This window comes from Callospermophilus lateralis, chromosome 9 (genome assembly GCF_048772815.1).
Source record: "Callospermophilus lateralis isolate mCalLat2 chromosome 9, mCalLat2.hap1, whole genome shotgun sequence".
Lineage (NCBI taxonomy): Eukaryota > Metazoa > Chordata > Mammalia > Rodentia > Sciuridae > Callospermophilus > Callospermophilus lateralis.
The window spans coordinates 91,155,575-91,168,978 of record NC_135313.1 but is presented as its reverse complement, the minus strand read 5'-3'; the positions used below and the strand labels follow the sequence as shown (position 1 = coordinate 91,168,978).

General features: G+C 33.2%; 1 protein-coding gene across 7 annotated transcripts in view; it reads left to right on the top strand.

Annotated features, from left to right (window-relative positions):
- The first annotated feature begins 858 nt into the window (after nt 1–858).
- Nucleotides 859–13,404, top strand: part of R3hdm1 (R3H domain containing 1) — a 98,017-nt gene continuing 85,471 nt past the window's right edge. For 5 of the 7 annotated variants that reach the window (XM_076866873.1, XM_076866877.1, XM_076866875.1 and 2 more), the window contains exons 1-4: nt 859–945; nt 2,946–3,156; nt 11,053–11,094; nt 11,578–11,667. In XM_076866873.1, the coding sequence (XP_076722988.1) occupies nt 2,986–3,156; nt 11,053–11,094; nt 11,578–11,667 (303 nt within the window). In that variant the 5' untranslated portion in view covers nt 859–945; nt 2,946–2,985. The remainder of the gene's footprint in view (nt 946–2,945; nt 3,157–11,052; nt 11,095–11,577; nt 11,668–13,404) is intronic. The other 2 variants (XM_076866878.1, XM_076866874.1) reach the window with 1 other exon arrangement.

Here is a 13,404-nt window from a genome sequence, read left to right as displayed (position 1 = left end):
TCAGCAATTTAGTGAGGCCCTAAACAACCCAGCAAGACCCTGTCTCTAAATAAAAATATAAAAAAGGACTGGAGGTATGGACCAGTGCCCTTGGGTTCAATCCCTGGTACCAAAAATATGTAGAGAGATATGTGACTTGGAGAGACTTTTGGCACTGAGTTTTTCAGATGTTATTAAAAATTGTCATTCTACCCTTTACAGACATTTTCTTTTAACAGACAAAGTAGATTTCTTTGAAAATGTTAATTGACTACTATAACCTTTTGTTCATTTGTATGTTTAAAACTCTAGGATGTATTATTCAAAATTACCATCTTAAGTTCATAGGGTTATAGCTCTGGGGGGAAAAAAGCTATTTAAAAAAATCATAGTTTTTAGAGTTAAAGTGTTCCTGGTTGGGATCTTGGGACAAGACTTTTTTTTGTTTTCCCCCTCCCTACTATAAAGTGGAGCTACTGTCTCCCTTTTATCACTAACCATATTACAGGTTCTCCTTTTACATTGGTTCCTTCCCTCTCCTCATCTTTCTTACTGATAAGCTCTCCAGGCCTCCTTGACTTATTCAGGTTTACATAACTAATATATGTGTGAATTAGTTATAACTAAGTGTCCTTACTCTTATTTAAGAAAAGAAAATAAAACTCCTAATGGTAGTATTTTTAATTTCTAAATTGCTATGAAGTGTTCCATTTCCCCTACTGTTTTGCTAAAATGTGTCCTTTTGTTTTAATTTTAGGCCACTGAAAGGTATGATACATTTGATCCAAGACAGTCCATCTCAGTCCAAGAATCTACAGTGGTGACAAGGACATGGGACTCCTCCTGCCAGAATACAGATGGTTCAATACAATTGACATCCTGGCTGACAGCTGTGAAAAGGAACCTTGGATTATTTTATTTTATTTTTGTGGAACACCACAATCTCAGATCCATAGGACACATCAGGTAACACTCTCCAGTTCCTTCAGAAAAACACATCCCTTGTTCTTTTTTTAGTTATAGATGGATATAATACCTTTATTTTATTTTATTTTATTTTATTTTATTTTATTTTATTTATTTTTATGTGGTGCTGAGAATCAAACCCAGTGCCTTGCACATGCTAGGCAAGCGTCCTACCACTGAGCTACTACTGTAGCCCCATATCCCTTTTTCTTTAAACATCTTACCTATAGTGCTGGGAATGTACTTCATTGGTATAGTATTTACCTAGCATGTTTGAGGCCCTGAGTTCCATCCTTAGCACTAAAAAAAAAAAAAAAAAAAAATCTTATGTGTAAAAAGTAAAGATCCAGAGTATTTTCAGTAGCCTCCCTTTCATCTTCCCATTTTGCAACATTATTTTCAGAATGACCCAATTAACTTATGGTATGGATTCTAATTAAGGAAGACATTATTTGTTTTGTTTTGTTTTTGAGATGGGACTGCAGACTTGAACCACTGTGCCTCACTAATAGAAGATGCATTTTTTATTCAGTGTAGTATACCTGTAATTTTAGAATCTATTTTTCTTTGGCAATTTTTTTTAAGAAACATTTATAGATATCTAAAATCTACAGGTACTTTATTGTAGATCTTTATTTCACTAAACTCTTGAAATTTCCAAATTGTACAAAGAAAACCACGTACACAGTTTTTTCATCAAGTTTTATTTTAAAAATTTGTTAAAATACAGAAAAGAGGAAAGAATTTTACAGTGAACATTTATATAATCATCCTTTATTCTGCCATTAACATTGTACAATACTTGCTTTAACCTATTTTCATCTCTATTTATCCATTGATTTTAAATTTTTTGATCCATTTCCAAATAAGTTGTTTACATCAAGAATAAGAGTAAATTGTGGGGGCTGGGGATGTAGCTCAAGCGGTAACGCACTCACCTGGCATGCGTGGGGCACTGGGTTCGATCCTTAGCACCACATAAAATAAAATAAAGATATTGTGTCCACTGAAAACTGAAAAAATAAATATTAAAGAAAACTCTCTCTCTTCTCTTCTCTTCTCTCTCTCTCTCTCTCTCTCTCTCTCTCTCTAAAAAAAAAAAAAAAAAAGAGTAAATTGTTCTGCTGGTTTTAATACATTTTTTACATGTCCTAAAATGACAGCTATCTTTCTTTCGGTTTAATCTCTGATACATTTCTATTTGATATATAGTGTAAAGTTTCCAGTATTTTCTTCACTATTGACTTAGAGATATATTTATATCTGTATTTGATCCCTATGGATTTCATTTCCTAGAATTTCTGATAATGACATGTTGTTTGCATTGAATCACATAAGTTAGAGTTTCATTGCTTTACTGGGTTCATTTTGAACCCTAACCACAAGCATATTTTGCATAGGATTTTTTTTTTAATTTTTTTTAATTACTTCCTTTTGGAATCAGGATAATTTAAGAAATTTGGAATTTGAAGAATACAGATGGAAGTTATGATAAGAAAATATTTTTCTACCAGGTAATATAGTATGCCTTTAGAGAAAAGTGTTTTTTCGAGACAGGTCTCACTCATTTTCTTAGGGCCTTGCTAATTGCCGATGCTGGTCTCGAACTTGCAATCTTGTCTCAGCCTCCCGAGCTACTGGGATTGTAGTATCCCATTCCAGCAAGAAAAAGATTTTTAAGGTCATCAAAATATGCATATGTAACCATCTAACTATTATCTTCCATCTTGATGTGATTCATTCCTTACTGTTTCTTAAGAACTTCTACAGTATGTGCAATTAAATCACCTTGTATCTTTATTACATCTCTTTTCTCCCTGTATTGTGGCTTTTTAAAAAACATATCCACCACAAAATAATATAATCCTTAAAAGCAGAAATTTTGCTTCTATGTACATTCAGTGTTATATATTGTAATATACAAGGTACACAGTCAATATCATATAGTAAATGAATGTAAAGAATGTTTCAAACTGAATTAATTTTTTTTTCTTGTTAAGGCTTCAAGTTCCCGATAGAATTCTAAAATAACCTTCGCTAATGAGGATGTCTGATACTGTTACTGTAAAAGATGAAACTGAAACAGTGAAGAATTTGGAGGCAGAAATGAAAGATACAAGCAGAGTTGAAAATCTTATCAAATCAGAAAACTATGGGAAGATTTTGGCAGAAAAGAATGAACATTGTATTGACAACAATATTGATTTGCAGGTAAACAGGACTTTCTCTGTTGCTATAATTACCTAATATTCAATATGTAGTTATGCTTTTTTTCATACAAAACTCACTTTTCAGAATTCTAAATGGGTAAGTTGACCCTCTGGGACATGCTTCCCAGCTGGTTTTTCAGTTATCTGGATTAGCTTGCTGAGTCTTAGCTCTTTGATTTGCATATGTCATATAACACAATTCTATTTGTGTGTAGCCAATGTGTTTTATTGGCTTTATACTTTTATATTCTACTCTTCCCTATCAATGCTGTGAAAGTTCAGTATGTAACTGAAGATCACTTAGAGGAGAGAGATCTAGAGAGATTGAACCTGCAGAAGATCTATTGGCAAAAACAATCTCCCCTGGGTTTCTTAGTCAGCCATGACTAAGTAGAGGTTGGTGAGGGGAAAAAATGTCACTTGGTGCTTTTGATGCTGTGCATTCAGTGTTAACTTTGACTAACCATTGACAAGACTTTTAATTCCAGGCCTAGTTAGAAATTCAGTTGCTAAATTCAGTTGCTATATTGCTAGATTCAATATAGGTTGAAACTGTGTCAAGTAGTACTTTCAGTATTCATTCTTTTTCAAGGTGTTTCAATTACCTGTTCTCAAAATGACAGGCTAACTATTTTTTTTTAATACTTTTAGTTGTAGATGGACACAATACTTTTATTTTATTTATTTTATTTTCCTGTGGTACTAAGAATCCAGCCCAGTGCCTCACCGTTGTGAGGCAAGCGCTCGACTACTGAGCTACAACCCCAGCCCCACAATTTTTTTAGTAAGGTTTTGTGGGTCAGGAAATGATGCAGCAGTTGGCTGAGTGAAATTTTGTATTTTATAAGGTGTTCAAAAAGGTGCTGGTATTTAACTGGACAATGGGCTGGCCTGGAAGATCCAGGATTGCTTCCTTCACTTGTCTGGCATCTTGGTAGGAATGGCTGGAATGCTGGACTCACGTGGACCTAGGAGCATCCATCCATGATCCCTCCAATGTAGCAATCCAAGATAGTCACACTTCTTATGTAGCACCCCAGCAGTCCCAGAGAGAATGTTACAACAGGCCAAACAAAGCTTTGAACTAGGCTCGGACATCCTACCCTGTTTCACTGTCTTTTGATGACACATATCAATAACCCCAGCTCATAGGATGGAAAATTAGACCCCATCTCTTGGTAGGAAAGAGTTTAGCCTTCTTTAATGTACCACAAAAATTTATCCTAAAATAGAAAAACTATTCTATTATTTTTTTTTTCTGTTTCCTAAAGACTTTGAGGTCTGCAAGCCAAAAATTCTACCTTCATCATTTTCTTAAGACAATTAAAGCAAGCTCCTTTAAAGATCATCTCATTCCTTTATTCAGTCAAAAACTATTTCTCCCTGTTATGTGCCACACACCATGTTAGACAGACACCAACTCCTACATCTACAAAAACGTACTTAGTTCTCACTGATTAAGCATAGTCAAGTAATAATTATCAAAGAAATTAGGAATAGTACATTTTTTCCAGTCATTTTTAGTAACAGCACTTTTTAAAATAACAAAAAATTTTCATCCCTATAATTAGTACACTGCAGTGATGGCAGCATGCCAGTATGTTGATTGTATCAGAGAAAATCTGCTAAAATTTTATTGCATTTGTGATTGAAATTGTATTTCATTTTAGTCTCTTTTCTACACCTAATGAACATTCTTCCAGGTTGTGTTTAACAACACATGGTTAACTTGTATTATTGTGTTTCCTGACATGTCTAAGTATTGCACTTGACAATAAGCATAAGAACATTCTTATGACCACTATTGCATCATGGCTCAGTTGTTTGTACAGGTAATACAGGAAATTTTTTTTTTCTTCTTTCGTGTGTGTGTGTGTGTGTGTGTGTGTGTGTGTGTGCGCGCGCGCGCGCACACAAGTATGTGTGGTATGATGCTGAGGATCAAACCCAGGGCATTGTGCATACTAGGCAAGCACTATACCACTTTTTTTTTTTTTTAAGTTAGCTCCCTTAACTCAAAAAACCACTGAACTCTATCCCAGCCCAATCCCAATATTTATTGAAAACCTGTTCTGGGGGTTGGGGATATAGCTCAGTTGGTAGAGTGCTTGTCTCACGTGCACTTGGCCCTGGGTTCAATCCCCAGCACCAAAAAAGAAAAGAAAACCTGTTCTGTGTCAAGGAAATATAATAAACAAAAACAGGCAAGGTCTTTGATCTCATGTTCCATATAGCATGGTGACTATAAAGACTTGGAAGAGGAAAAAGTGAGAATTTATTTTATGTTAATTCATCAAATACGATCTTTACTGTTTCTTCAAATGTTTATTTAGCATTTACTGTATGAAAAATTGATTCTGTTTTGAGTTTCTGGGGTTCAAGATGCCTCCATCAGAGTTACCTGGCAAGGGGACTACAACAGTTGAAATGAATGTACAGAAGAGACTAAAGTAATAGAAATTGGGGATGGAAGTAGATAAAACTAGAAAGTAACTTTTCCTGTTTTTACAAAAAAATAATGTGAAAGTCATCTCTTTCAGCATCAACAAGGAACTGTGTGTTTTATTAATATGTGTGGTATGATATTGAGGATCAAACAAAAAGTCTGATTAGTATGGAGTTACCTATTCTAACACTATTAAGCATTTTATCTTCCTTTGGTACCTCTAACGTACTGGGTAAAGATTGTGTATACACAATCCAAAACCTATTGGAACAATTCAAACAATGCCTCCCTACTCCCCAATCCCTTGTCAACTATTTTTTAAAAATAGGATAGCCAGTCCAAATTGTGTTGGTAATCTTTGTTGTGGAGTGAAGAAGAGAGCTGATTTTTGTTATCACCTAAGCAAGCCTTGTTTGTCAGAATGCATGAATAGCTTCTAATGTATATGAATGAATTTTCAACACACAGACTCAGTTAAAGTAGGATTGAATACATTCCCAGTTTCTTTAGTAAGCCTTTTTTTAATATTTATTTTTTAGTTGTAGTTGGACACAATACCTTTGTTTTATTTATTTATTTTTATGTGGTGCTAAGGACCGAACCCAGGGCCTTGCCCGTGCTAGGGGAGTGCTCTACCACTGAGCCACAACCCCAGCCCTTTAGTAAGCCTTTTGATAATCAAGATGAGACTCTTATGTCTTCTATTCCCCAAATTAGTTCCAAGACATTTCTTTAAAAGGGAACAGGGAGCACGATAAGAGGAAAGAAAGCAATGGTGTTCTAATAAGGCTCTCAGAAAAATTCAGGGCACAAAGCCACACTTTTTCAATATTGAGAGCAAAGGAGTAGGCAATAAATTCCTTAATTGATGAAACATACAAAGATGTTTCTTTTTAAGCCATCAAATAAAAGCCTCTATGTGAAATCATGCAAATCATTTTTCTATTTGTCATGCAGAGATTAAAAAGGATGTGTGTAATGTAGTGCTGGAGAGAAAAAAGGAAAAGGTGGGGATGGATGTCATGAAAATCAAAAGGAGATCCGTAGAAGAGAGGGACCAAGAGATGGGAGGAAGGGGGAAAGTGCTTGGGAGTGATATTTTCCAAAGTATATTTTTATATTGTGTGCATTTATGATTATATGAAAACAAATCTCATCATTATTTACTATAATGCACCAATGAAAAAATGTATAAAGAATTTTTTTTAAAAGGATGTATAATGTACCTAACACAGAGAGCCTAACAAATGGAAGATAGTATTAACAATAGTATTATAATAATCATAATTATTAGTAATTATTTATGAGCTACAACACAACTAAATGGCTTTTCAAATTTGTCCCTTTATTATCATACAAGATGGATTTTTTAATATTGAAATAAAAAGTAAAACTTCTTTCTTAACACAACTCCCTAAAATTTCAATGTAATAATTATTGTTTCTGTTAACCCTATTTATATGCTGTAGTTTTATTGTCTTTTATTAATTTTGAATGAGTTCTCTTTTTAGAACTTCTTGCTTCACTTCCCATGGTACAATTTACTTTTTAAATCTCTTTCTAGAACTTGGTACTCTTTCTATTGAACCTGGGTTATGTGCATATATGACAGACTTTATAAATATGTTCACTTTTCACAATATTTTACTATGACATGTATGAAGATGTTTATCATACTTTGTAAGTGTAGAAATGTTTTTATATACTATTTTTACTTCCTTGGGTGATTTTCATGTATATCACCAATAGGATGAGGAGATTCTTTGCCTTCATTTAAGTTAGCTCCCTTACCTCCAAAAACTTTGTTTTCTCTTTCAAATGGCAGCATGTTGTCTTTTGTTTTTACTGCTTCTGACCTTTAGCCTAGACATTTATTCATTATATTCTTTCACATAATTACCATTAACCCTTCTACCATCCAGAGAAGTGGTGAGAATAAGCTCTTCAAGATCTGTTAAGAGTCTTAGTTAAAGGTTTCATTAAAATTAAAATTTCTTTCATAATAGTTATTAATTATAAAGGAAAATGATCCCCTTTTTGATTAAGTCACATTTCCTCTTAATTCAATGATATTAGATTGGCAGTTATTTTTATGTTAACATTGTATAACCCAGGAATATTATTCTGGTTCTCAATTCTCCAAATTCTGGTAGCTGGCAGCTCTGTCCATACATTAAATACTAGTTTCAAACTGAAATTCTACTAACATTGTTGCATATTCTGTACCCACTTGTTGGCCTAGTTCCTGTCCTATACTTCGTTGTAGAACAGTGTAAATTATAAATTGGTGCTTTATCTCTAAACCATCTAAATTCTAATTTAATTAGCATCCCTTTGAACTAGTTAAGATCTGTTAAACTAGCTGCCACATTTTTCTGACAGCAAAATTCTGCTAAGAATGAAAATGTGCTGTAAATGACAAAATCTGATTTTAAAATAATTATATACCAAATTTGGAGAATTCCTATTTTAAGCCAAATTTAACTGCCAGATTGATAACAAATATGAAATAAAGTATATTAACTTAATAAACAGAACTTTTTTCTCTGCTTTGTTATGTGTGTATGGCAGTGTTTTAGAATACATTATATAACTTTTGTTCTTTGCTATTGAACTGAAATAATACCTAATTTTACTGAATAATGCCACTTAGGCAGTTTATAGTTTACTTACGTAGTAGTGCATTCATTTTACTGTGTAACAAATTACCACAAACTTATAGACTTAAAAGAGCACTCATTTATCAGCTCATAGTAGATCCAGTTGGGTTCTCTGCTTAGCGTTTTACAGGACCAAAATTAAAGGTGTCAGTGAGACTGAGCCCTTTTCTGAGGAATCATGCTTTTACGGATCATTCCAGTTGTTAGCAGAACTCACTTTTTTACTGTTGGTCTGAGGTTTTACTGTTGGTCTGAAGTCCTGGTTTCCAAGCTGGCTGTTGGGCTCTCTGCTTTTAGGAGGCTAGTCAGTACTTCTCAAATTGTCCTATTTTCAAAACCAACAATGGTGTATTTAATTCTTTAAATCTGTCTGACTTTCCCTTGTGTTCTCTACCTGAGAAAACTCCTTGCTTTTAAAGGTCTCAGTTGAATGGGTCAGACTCACCTAAATCCTAAATCTGTATCCTAAAATCAACTGACTTGTCACAGTTACTTGTGTACAATCCCTTCATACTAGTACCTAGATTAGTAATCAATTAAATAGGTAGAGATTGGGAGTCCTCTTGGGGGCCATCTTTAGAATTCTGTCTACCAGGTATATGTATAATCCACAACAAAAACGTTTTTTATAGGTGTAATGTAAAGGGCACAGGACTAAGATTGTGAAGCTCTTGGGTTCTGTTTGGCTATTTAAGTAGCTCATTCTGGTTTGGGCAGTCTTTAATACCAGGTCCTATGTCTTATTCATTTTCATATCTCCAGTTCCTGGAACAAAGTTTAGTGTATAGCAGAAACTAAGAACATGTTAGTTGCATGATGTTAAATTAAGATAATTTTAGTTCTCTGTGTCTTTACTCATCTTTCTTCAGCATCATCAAAGGCTCCTTACAAATTAAAACTGAGATAGTCAATACACATGTAAGACTTTGAATACTCTAAAGCAATACTATAGGAACAATATATAGCATCATCTTTATTTTACAGGTTGAAAGCAGCATCTGATAAATTAAGTAACTTATCAAAGACATCATGGCCAATAAACAGAGATAGAACATTGGTTTTCTGATACCAAAGCCACCTTTTTTTTTTTTTAATTGGTTATTCAAAACATTACAAAGATTGCAGAATCACATCGGTTACACATCCACATCTTTTTTTTTTTTTTTTAATCTTTCACTGAATCTCTTCAAGAACCCTGCAAATTAGCTCAAACTGTGTAAACTTTATACAGATAAGAGTAAACTGAAATAGTTTGACCAGGGTCACCTGCTAGTAAAGAAGCAGAAATTTAAGTCCAGCTCTTCTGCCTTTTAATCATCTTTTATTTTAGACATTTTTTATAGAAGGTTTATACTACTAGTACTTATAATTGCAAGGGTTGAAAGCATAGGACAAGAGTAAGCCACAAATTAATTTCCTTTATACTTTCTTAGAACTCTTCTAGTCACGTGCATTTTCCTGGTATCCATCTATTAGATTTCTCTCGTTTTTTTGGTTCCTATAAGCCTTGACTCTATGGCAGTATAACTTCTTTTCTTTCTTTTAGTATGTAAGTTACAGTCTTTTTTTTTATTTTAACCAGATTAAAGAAGAGAGCAACTAGAAACAGAAAACAGTACCAACATGCAGAAGCCCTCTTAGGCAGCATTAATACATGTGTATGTATACACATACATATAATTTTATTCTCTATAAGAAACAAAGTAATTTTTCTTAATTTTGTCCTGATTTTTCTTTTGTTTTATTATTGATTTGGTGATCCGGAGTCAAAATCCTAAGAATATCATGCTCTTATCTTTGAAGATCTTTGGACTCAAAATAGGAAGAATGACTTACTGCTACTATAGACTCCTATTTCTGTTGACTCTATAAAAAATGGCTTTGTTTGAATGTCAGAATAAAATGGTGGCCATTTTATTTCTTATGTGACATGTATAAGTCTGAGATTTAAGGATGTTTCATATGTTTTGCGTTTGTTACCAAACTGGCTCCCTGACGTTACTAAGTATAAATGGTAGATGCCTGGACCCTGTGCTGGTTGGGGTTGGGTTTGGAGTGGGAGATAGGAAGGAGGCAGGAAGGAAGTCTATTTTAAAAATCTATCTGGTTCTGATGCATAGGTGTTTTGACTGCTTTCCCAAATCAAAGCCTGATATCAGAAACTAGAACTAGTTGCCTTAGTGGGTTCTCCAGTTATGTGACTGGTAATCTGTCGTGTTAAACATCCATATTGTAAGTCTGCCCTCTTTCTTTCATCTCTGCTTCATTGCTTTACCCCAGACTTGGTGAACAGGATTCTGTCACTAATAAACTGGTGATGTGCTTCATACATTGCCAAAAGGCTCAGTACATGTGTGTTGGACTCTGACTCTGCATTTGAAACATTCTCTTTAGTAAGGTTGGAACTTTTCTGATTTCAGCTACTTAAAACTGCTGAGTTGTTTTGGGAGGTTCCCTGCCCCCAAACTTAGCTATAAAGCAAATATAAAATAATGAAGAAGTCTATCTTATTTTGCTATAAAATCACCTTGTAAGTTCCACTGAGTTCAATTAACACAGAATCATGGCTCTTTGCTGACTTAAAGAAAAATGCCAACTGACAGAAGGATTTTAGAGAAATTTCTTCAAGTGTGCTTCTGGGAGGAATCAATACTCTTTCTCTGAAACCAACTTTGATTTCCTCATTTTGCATACTTTGTGCACAGTTTTTCTGTGTTTTAGGTTTATGAATTAAGCAAATTTTCTGTCTCAGTATGAAATTTAATACAAATCTTTCTTGTTGTATGTTCAGCGACCACTGCAGTCATTTGGACAGACAGGAAAAAGGTCTAAGGTATAGTAAATATTTTGGTGTGCTGGCATGCCAAGGGCCTTCCTTCATGCTTGATGAATCCTTGTTTTCATATAGCACTACATTCAGTTTAGTTTTTTTTTTTTTTCATATTTTGTTTGGGGCAGAAAGCTTGTTTTGTTTTATTTGGGGCTTTTTTTGTCTTGCCTAGTTGCTTTTGTGCATTGCTTTTTTATCTTGGATGGTTTTTTATCTATAGAGAAATTGCTTTCTCACCATTCTTGGGTTTTGAAGTTGGAATTTTTCCCATTCTTGCTATTGCTATAATTTTCCAAACTGCAGTTGTTTGCTTTTTCTCTTAACAAAAGGCTTTAGAGGTGCTTAATGATATATTTGACTTGTACATTTCATCTATTTTTATACATGGCAAAAACTATAAAGAAATTTAGAAACTCACTCCAGGGGGCTTTTGGATATGCCCTAGACTTATGAAATGTAGTGTTAATTTTAAATACTTCTCTCTAGTCAAGCTCAAAGTTAAAGCTAGTTCGGAGCCTTGCAGTTTGTGAAGAGTCTCCACCACCTCCTGCAGCAGAGATATCACAGGAGAACCAGGTAAAAACAAAACAAAGCAAAACAAAAATTGTTATTTGAAGACATGGTGGAACTGGAGAAATTTTTCATATGGTTAAGTGTGTGTGCGTGTATTCTATTTGTTTTGTTTTTACTAAGTAAAAAAACCAAGATACATAAGAAAAGCTGGAAAAATTCTTTGCTTTAGTCTAAGGCTTAAAATAATGATTTCTCTTTTGGTAAAACTTTGGGATCATATAATAACTGGGACTATTAACTTAAAGATAATTACAAAATTTTTGTTGAAATGTTACAAAATATTAAATTGTATTTTCAGCAAGTATTATTATGATGAAATTTGTCCTTTTACTTTTTAGTTTGAGAAATTTTTATAATATTGATTGTTTGAAAAGAAATTGCCCAGGACTTCAGCTTAATACATTATTTGACTTAAGATGAATGCATGATAAAGCCAGTTTTCATTTTAATGTAATTCTTTAATAGTTGTCTCATACTTCTAATTCTTCTATCTGTACTTAAAAAAAAATGTAGAATAATGAGATTCAAGCAAATAATCCAGTTTGCTTGTTACATTCTTTTTAATGCTATAATTTAACCTTTCTATTAATTTCAGCCGTGAATTGATCTTTGTCTCACGTTACATTTGGGACATTTGTGCGTAAATGTTTTTAGACCTTTCACCACTGTTCATCATTGTGATAACTTGGGATGTTAGTGGTTTGTTCTACTTTATAAAAGTTCTAGCAACCTAAAATGCTCCTGTATCCCAACCATTTCCAAACAATGGAGGCAACTTTGTGGTTATTTAAGAAGCTGTGACTAATTTAAAAAAAAAAGAAAGAAAGAAAGAAAGAAAGAAAAAGTCATGCCATTTTGCACATCTTTTTTTAAAAATATATATGTATTTGGTGATTCAAGTGAAAATTATACTTTGCCTTTATTCAGATGATGCTCTGAAAAGCATACTATAGATACTAAAGATAGTTGGCACACATTTAGAATATGCACCATACTTTGTTTCTAGGATTTAAAGAAAATAAAATTTTAAAATAAAATCAGTTGTTAATGAAACGTTCTTAAAAATCTTTCTTCTTTGATATTTGTTCAAGTGTCAATATCAGATTCAAAATTCTTTGTAATTTTTTTAAAAATGTAGCTCCTTAGGAGACAGACATATGTTTTAACTTGATAAAATAGATACATATTAGCAATAAAATAGCAGACTTTCTAACAAAAAGCAGAAATACAGTCAGAATATTTTATTAAGTAATATTGTCTGGAGAACATTTTCAAATATATACCTTTAGCTTTTTGCATGGTTGTTAAGTCTGAACAATTATGACATACTCTGAAAGAAAAAAGAAGAAACTCAGCAAAATGTTTTTTTGAAAAGCAAACTTTAAAAGTTCTTTTGTACAAATGAGAGTGAAGAATGCTCCTGTTCATAATGGAGCGATGAACAGTATAGTGTTCTTTGAAAATTCATTTCTTCTTTCTGTTTACTATAATTCTATATCATTTCAGCCTCATAGTATAATAATCAAAGGAGATTGAGGGCATGAGAAAGATTGGGCATTTGTAAGTATATTAATGCAGAAAAAGTGGGTAATTTTTGAGAATGGTATTATCATCTTTTCTTATTTTTCAATATATTTTACCTTATGTGGAAACACATTGAAGGAAAAAAATCTTAAGGTACTCAATAAATCTGTGTAATGAAAATTCGTGTGAGAAAAAAATAACAGGGATATATAATGT